This window comes from Trematomus bernacchii, unplaced genomic scaffold, assembly GCF_902827165.1.
Source record: "Trematomus bernacchii unplaced genomic scaffold, fTreBer1.1, whole genome shotgun sequence".
Lineage (NCBI taxonomy): Eukaryota > Metazoa > Chordata > Actinopteri > Perciformes > Nototheniidae > Trematomus > Trematomus bernacchii.
In genome coordinates, this window is record NW_022987698.1 from 6,536,804 (window position 1) to 6,545,202 (window position 8,399).

The window sequence follows — 8,399 nt, forward strand, 5'->3', positions numbered from 1 at the left end:
TCAGACAAAAACATAAAACTATACGGGAAAAGTTTGGGATTCCTGGTGGGAAAAGGAAAAAACGCAATAAACGTTCACACTAAGTATAACCCTAAAGCCTACATTAAAAAATGTCCTGTCTTGCTGCAATTTTTCTATGATCCTGGTGGGGGTTATTTGATTATGAGAAAGTAGGACAAGCCCAAGACTTGATATTAAACAAAAGAATATATGATTTTTACAACTCCCCATTGCAATGTTATAAACGTTAATAAACACATTAATTGATTTCTGTATGTTAACATTTTGTATTGGTATTTACACATATGGTTACATTTAAAGCACTTTATAAAGTAAGAGTGCATGGGGTTCAAAGTTACAAATGTTTTAACTTGGGCCAAATAATTCATCATAATTATAAAGTGTGTGCTACTCTTTTAAATTAAATAAGCAAACAGGGGGAACGTGTAAATATTTGAACAAGAATAAAGCTTTTAAATGTGTAATTTAATAGCATTTAAGTAACATGACATTGGCCCAAAATGCAAACAAGACTCATCAACCTTGGTTATAAATAGTTGGATTTGGATTTGTGTAGATCATGTAAGTAGATGTAAAATATCAAGTCAGAAAACTGCTTTAAAGTTTGATTCAGACTCACTCTCCAGTCCAGAAGGAGGCAGTAATGCGCCGTCAAGGTGCTACAACCTCACAGGAAGAAAACAGACTAGCAGAGCAGCTAATGCTAACAGGAAAACGTCAAATTCATGTAGCCAGTTAGCCATGTAGCTAGCTACTGATGTGTTTTTAAAAGGCATACATAGACCATACAGACTCCAGCTAACGGTTTAAATACCAGAACGAAGGAATACAACGGGGAAAGGTGAGTCCCCAGACAGTGAAGCTAGTTGTGTTAGCTCTGGCTACGCAACTAACGATAGCTCTCTTCAGAACGGTTTGTTTGCTAAGCTAATGCTAGTTAGCGAATGTTAACGAGCTTTATATTTGAACAAATTAGGTTATCTAACCGAATAGGATGCAGTGCAATATTGTCTGAACAAGTTCTCCATCTTGCCACAGTTCTTAAATTCTCACTAAATATTACACATTGAAGGCAGAAAGCGATGCACGGTAGCTAACGTATGTAAACAAAGGCATTGCTAATCTGATTAGCCAGTCCATTCCTCTGACTCCCATAAACATAAACACAGGATCTACAATCTCAGAGTTGTTAAGTAATGTTGAGGATAATCAGTTTCATGCTGGGCCTTAATCCGTCTGTCAGGTTATAACTTTGACTGTATGTTTCCTTTTGAGCTAAAATAAAAAATATATCACAGTGTTGTTAAAATAATTAAAGCTACCAGAGAAAAGTACTCAGATTGTATGGAATACTCTGTTACAAGTAAAAGTTATACAATCAAATTGTTACTCAAGTGAAAGTACTACTGCCATCAAAATATACTTTAAGTACCAAAAGTAAAAGTACTTATTATGCAGATTTGCCCATTTCAGAATAGCTACAATGTTTTGATTATAATTATTGATGCATTTATGTGTTTATCAAAGCTAGCAAAGTTGAATTACTTTGTATACTGCAGGGTAGATTCATTTAACAACATCTGCAAAGTAACTAAGTTACTTAATAAATGTAGTGGAGTAAAAGTACATTATTTACCTCAGTACAAAGTAGCAACAAATGGAAATACTCAAGTAAAGTCCCTCAAAATTGTATTTAAGTACAGTGCTTGAGTAAATCTTGAGTACTGATTTGAAGGTTTGTATGCAACCTGGAGGGAGTTAATGGTCCATGGACACTGGACTTATGTACTTTAGTTACTTTACACCACTGTCTATAGCTCACCACTTATAAACATTTCACTGTGTTTCTGAGGTGCCCTCAAGTACTATATATATATATATATATATATATATATATATATATATATATATATATATAAAGTAACATTTTGAGGGACGTGTACTTTACTTGAGTTTTTCAATCTACCCAATTACAATTCAGATATCAATCATGTACTTTTTCTCCAGTACATGTAAGTGATATTTTTTTTAATTTTGCAGATTTGGATTAATGAGGTGAAATATAATCAACACTTAACTATAAGATTTATGTTACACCTGGAGTGAATCCACAAGCTACTCTGCAGCATCAAAACGTTATTAAAACTAGCTGCTCCTTTACCAGCTTCGAATAACACTTTAAAGCATCAATAATTATAATCAAACATATAATATATTATTCCGAAATGGACCAATCTGCATAATGAGTACTTTGAAATTTGGTAGTTTAAGTAGTATAATTTGATGCTAATACTTTTGTACTTTTACTTGAGTAACATTGCAATATTGATTGCAGGATTTTTACTCCTACTCTCTGGTATTTCTACGTACAAGATCTAATTGCTTCTTCCACCTCTGGCCATAGAACATCTTGCCGTGTTGAAAGTATGTTTCTCTGACCTGAGTCTGGATTATTTGCTGATGTGTTTCATGTTGTGGCTGAACAGATGCAGGCCGGCGACCCTGTAGTTGGTGTAGCTGGTGCTCAGAGTCGGTCGGAGGACGAAGAGTCACTTGGAGTCAAAGATGTGAAAAGGACTGCAACACAAGCATTTGGCAGCGGTGTTCCCAAACGCAGAAGTTCCTCAAGGTATACTTGTATATTGCATTATTCCATCATGTATGTATTTGTTGGCATTAAGGCATAGCTGTGTTGTTTACTGTTAGTACATATTTACTGTGTATTCCAGTGGTGCATATGCAATTGTTTAAACGGTTGCATTATAATTGTATTTATACAATGATGTTTTAGGTCAATAAAGAGGAAGAAGTTTGACGATGAACTGGTGGAGAGCAGTCTGGTGAAGTCTTCCAGCAGAGTCAAAGGCCCTCCTGTCATAGAGCCTATCCGCTTTTCAGGGAGTGAACCTTCATCCAGCGAGAAAAAGAAGGTACATAAGACTTTAGAAACCCAACACACTTTTGAAAAATCTAGTGGCAAAGATGATAAGCCTACAGAGGTTTGATGAATATTTGTTTGTCCTTATGTTAGGTGACAAAATCAGGAACCTCTCTCTCACTGCCTCTCACCATGGTAGTCAACCCTGCCCCCATCACCAAAAGAGTAAAGAAAAGCAAGCAGCCTCTACATATTACTAAAGACTTGGGAAGATGGAAACCCACTGATGACCTGCTACTTATAAATGCAGTGTTGCAGGTGAGTAGTATTATGTTAACATCATTGTCCAATAAGATGGATAATGAATATGTAAATAATAATTGTGACCAGTTTGTATGAATCAGTTTGTCAGTTTATGATCTAATGAGTCTGTATCTATCTCTAGACCACAGACCTAACCTCTGTTCATTTGGGGGTGAAGTTCAGCTGTCGTTTCACGTTGCGGGAAATTAAAGAGAGGTGGTACTCACTCCTATATGACCCTGTTATCTCAAAGTAAGTAGCTGCTTTACCTTTCCCTCCATATTCTATGTTAGTGACTCAATTAAAAAGTAATTTAATTCTCTCTGTTGTCTCTTTGTTTAGGCTAGCATGGCAGGCCATGCGTCAGCTTCACCCAGAAGCCATTGCGGCAATCCAGAGCAAAGCTCTCTTCAGTCAGGCTGAGGAGGCCCTGCTGGCTAAGGTTGGCTCGGTAAGTGAAAGTGATACACTTAGCAATTGTTGTTTAATAAACATTGCACATATAGCATACTTTTTAAATGTTCTATAACGATGCATGGTGACATTGGCACTTCATTAGTATCAACAAATAAATGCTTTAATATTAAATATAGTCCAGAAATGTCATTAGAAAAATGTCTTCCAATATGAAGGGCCGATACATAGCGTAAAAATAAGTGTGGCAATTTTTACCTATATCTAAGTTGAAGTTTTAGTAGGCATCATAATATGTTAAGTACACTATAAGAAAGACTTATATCCCTATCAGCCATTGGCCAAAATTGGTGGGAAAGTATTGGCCAAAATGTAATATTGTACACTTTGGTAAATATCTGACTGCTGTATTCACGAGCGGTTTTGCTTTACATTTGTCACTGAACAGACCAGTCAGCCCAAGCTGGACGTGTTCCAGGAGCTTCTGAGCAAACAACCCGCTGTTTTTCACCAATCTCGCACCCCCAAGAGCCTGCTGGTACACTGGCAGCTGCTGAAGCAGTACTACCTACTGGATGACCAGAGCGGTGAGTAGAGTTACCTACACAGATAAATACCAATGTATCTTCAAAGCAATTAGTAATATATTACATTTTTATTTAGTAAAAATATATATGTTTAGCCAGCGAAACTGCAATAAGTCTATTTTGGGATTTGGGATATAGAAGGCACAGCTCTCAAAACTGATAGGAAATGTTCATTTTGGTTCAACATGCCTAATGATATAACTGCTGTAATTGTTTAATACACCTGCCAAGATCAACTCTTTTATTACACTTATCAAAAACATCATTGGCTCTTTTAAAAATGGTCAATGCCTCTCGGAAATGATTATTATAAAATCAGGAAAGCCAATACAGAAGATACCCTTTTTGAAGAGTCATATAAAACTGAAAACTTAATTTAAGCCTCTTTGAGTGTTATGTGAGTAAGTCCTGAGTGTTGTTTTTCTATTCAAAGTAATGAGTAATTCTGTTTGTAACTTTGTCATTCTTATGTTACAGTCCAGCCTCTCCCTAAAGGTGACCAGGTCCTCAACTTCTCTGATGCTGAACAGATGGTTGACGATGTAAAGCTAAAGTAAGATTTGTTGTATCTTGCATAAGATGGTATTGTTTGATAAGAAATATATTTGATCATCTTTTCACTAAAGTATTGTTATAAAGTATTGTTTGTGCATGAATTTTCGATGTTGATACATTTTCCTTTGTGTCTCTTCACACAGGGAGAGTAGAGATGAGGTGTTGGAACACGGTAAGAAATTGGATTATGAAGAAACAAGACAAACACAATTCATCTAGCATGCATGACATCTTTGATCATCTTGATACTGTTAACATAAACGTCCTTACCTCTGATTTACCTCTGTCTTTATTTCAGAGCTGATGATTTCTGATCGGCACCAGAAAAGAGAGATCAGACAGTTAGAGCAGGAGTTGCCTCGTTGGCAGGTCCTCGTGGACAGTATTACAGGTATGTAATCAATCCCAAACAGATGGCTTTCCAGGTAAATTAGTTTGTTATTAATCCAGTTCAGTTAACTAATTTGTGTTCATCTGTGTGTCAATAGGGATGAGCATGCCTGACTTTGACAACCAGACACTAGCAGCGCTACGAGGAAGAATGGTCCGCTACCTCATGAGATCGCGGGAGGTGAGAAAAAAACAAAAATGAAAGAGTGAGAGGGATTCCCATCTTTGATGATGTATTATCCCGATTATGCTATTTAACTTTTATTCATGTTCACACAGATTACATTAGGCCGGGCGACCAAGGACAAACCGATAGATGTGGATCTATCACTAGAGGGACCTGCCTGGAAAATATCAAGAAAACAAGGTGAACTAACTTGAACAGTTGAAAGCAAAACAACAAAAAACAGGGAAACATTTCCACAATTAAAGGTGGGGTAGGTAATTTTGGAGAAACCGGCTCGAGATCGCTAGAATTTGAAAATACACAACCGGAAAAAATCTGCCACTTCCTTACAGAGCCCCTCCTCCAACACACACGAACGCGCACATGACCAATGAGGGCACGAGATAAGTTTGTGCACAGATGGAAGGCTGACAGGCAGGTAGGCCATCCAATGCTGGATGGCCTACCTGCCGTGCTTTTGACAGTACTACGGCTTCCACAGATGACATTTCTTTATGGATTTTTTGTCAAAGCACTTAAGATATTCATTGCTATCGGGATGTTATGAGCATTCCATGGAATATAGCAAAAAGTGTATCTCGAGCCGGTTTCTCAAACTTACCTACCCCACCTTTAAAGATTTTAGAGCATATGAACTATTTTAACGTTGCTAATATATTTAGTTTTGATTTAAATTGAGATTGTTTAGCCCAATTATAACAGCATCAGTTCAATTTTTGAGTTTTGCACACAACACGTCAGTCACATCATGTGTATTTGGACGAGATGTGGACTGAACATGAAAACAAAGTGACATTTGAGTTATCCAGACCACTGGCGCAGCACTGTATTTTGTCTTTTTTCATAGGTTTTTCTTGCTGGTCAGGGGGTACTTGGCTGAAAAATATTTCAATAGGGAACATTAAGGGAACACATAAAGAAAAGTTTGAGAAACATAGCATTAGTCACAATAATGCAGAACTCCGGGGGTTTTGAGTCCTTAAAGGTCACGGTCTTAAAACGTTTTGAATCAATAATCAATTGTAACCAAACTACCCATTTAAGTCTGTAATCTTGATTTTCTTTCTTTCTGTCGACAGGAATTATTAAATTGAAGAATAATGGAGACTTTTTCATCGCAAATGAGGGGAGACGACCCATCTACATAGATGGCAGACCGGTCCTGTCGGGCAACAAGTGGAAACTCAACAACAACTCCGTGGTGGAGGTGTGTGGGAAATGTTTCCTTGTAAAATATAACCAATTGCTTATTGCATTTTATTATTGAAAAATAAATAATTTCAAAGTATTCTTATAGAACACAGAGGACATAAACTGAACCCAATATGCACCAACAAAAAAATCATCATGTTACATGTTACAAGTGCTATACTCCCTTCTACCTAGCAATGTTTCAATCTCGTATTGGTAATGTTGACATCACATGGCACTAACGCACTGTATCTTGTCTCTTTAGATTGCAGGTCTCCGCTTTGTGTTTCTCATTAACCTGGAACTCATCTCACTAATAAAAGCTGAAGCAGCCAAGATGGCCCCGCAGTGAATGTCCGCCCTGAGCAGAAGAGTGAACATACAGGACATGACTAACTGGTTATCTCATGAAGCATGGTAGTGCCACCACAAATAAGTGACAACTGCCATGTTTACTGAAATGTGAATTATTAAACTGACTACAGCTAAATCCTGGGGAAAGGTAGTAACAAGTGTTGCTTGTTGTTTGGACAGTTTCCATGTTGTAATGTAGACACTGTCATGGTAAAGCCTTTGTTTTTGTTTTTTTCTTACATTTTCAGAATATTGTATTTAAATTCTGTAGTAAAACTTTTCAAAATATTAAACTTGTTTACACAAAGTTCTCAAGAGTCTAATCTGCTGTTGAAACATCTCATTTCATTATCATAGCTGCAGCGTTGATTATGTAGTATACACTTTGCCAACAGGTCAATCTAGAAAGCCCACCACATGCAGTATAAGTGACAGGGATTCTCTACAGCAGCAATAGAAGCAAATACTCAGCAAATTATAAATTGTACTTTTGTGAAATGTATTTAATCTGGTCAGGCTCAAATAATGATCACCTATCTACTCGGTTACAAAATAAAAACTACAAAAATATACACAAATCCATGAATGGCAAATCAGATGGGACAACTTTTTTTTTCCTAAAATACAATTTAATATATATAAAAAGAAAGCTGTAGTTGTAGTCAAAATTGAATTGCCCGCAGGTTGCACCCAACTGCATACCATTTTTCTTAAACACATATTTACTAAAGGTGTGGTTTACATGTCTGTGGCTTAGTCTTTACATATGTAACAGATCTGTTTTTAACTGTGAGATAAAGGAAGTGTATTGTCAGTGAAATGTGTCAATGAGCGACAGGATGTTCTGATCCATTGCACAAACTTTATAGGCATTTAAAAAAAATTGTATTAAGAATCCCCATCAGTTTATTTCATTAACAACTATTCTACCTTGGTCCCACAAAACAATACAAGCCCTTCCAAAACAACACTTGACAATCAACAAAACAGAAGTAAATAAAAAATTAAGAGAAAATACAATTGCTCACATTTATATGCACATTACTATTTTTGTTAAGCACAACATAAATCAACCTTCACATGAAGCTGTCAGAGGGTGGTTGGGTCACTGTGAAAGCTGGAAATATCGTCACCAAAGCACAGTGTCCAGTGAATCTGTTGTAACCATAGAAACTCCATCCCAACTCCATATATGCCACAGGTTATGTTTTGACTGGATTCCCCAAACATGGCACGGCTCACACAAGCAAAGTTTAAACAAGAAAAACCGACAAGCCTCTGCCACATTTTACACAACAGTGGTCAAATCCAAACAAAGCCACACTTCTTTTGTGACATTCTGCTCCTCTGTATGTCATTTTGGGTGAGTAGCAAAGAGAGAGAGAGAAGAAACTCAAGTCACTGCAGCTATTGTTAAAAAACAAGGTAGTAGCAGAAGTAGCCCATATAAAGAGAGTGAGTTATGCTCTACAACAGGCTCTACAGCCCAGAGGCCAGGGGCCTATACTACGAAGCAGGA

The 8,399-nt window shown here is 36.9% G+C and overlaps 1 protein-coding gene across 1 annotated transcript; it reads left to right on the top strand.

Annotated features, from left to right (window-relative positions):
* Positions 1–665: 665 nt before the first annotated feature.
* mcrs1 (microspherule protein 1) lies at positions 666–7,190 on the top strand. The gene is made up of 14 exons (XM_034139523.1): positions 666–862; positions 2,508–2,650; positions 2,813–2,951; positions 3,053–3,217; positions 3,345–3,454; positions 3,545–3,653; positions 4,065–4,203; positions 4,681–4,756; positions 4,902–4,930; positions 5,057–5,149; positions 5,247–5,329; positions 5,428–5,515; positions 6,415–6,542; positions 6,792–7,190. The coding sequence occupies exons 2-14, from the start codon at positions 2,508–2,510 to the stop codon at positions 6,876–6,878; spliced, it is 1,389 nt and encodes a 462-aa protein (XP_033995414.1). The 5' UTR covers positions 666–862; the 3' UTR covers positions 6,879–7,190.
* Positions 7,191–8,399: the final 1,209 nt, after the last annotated feature.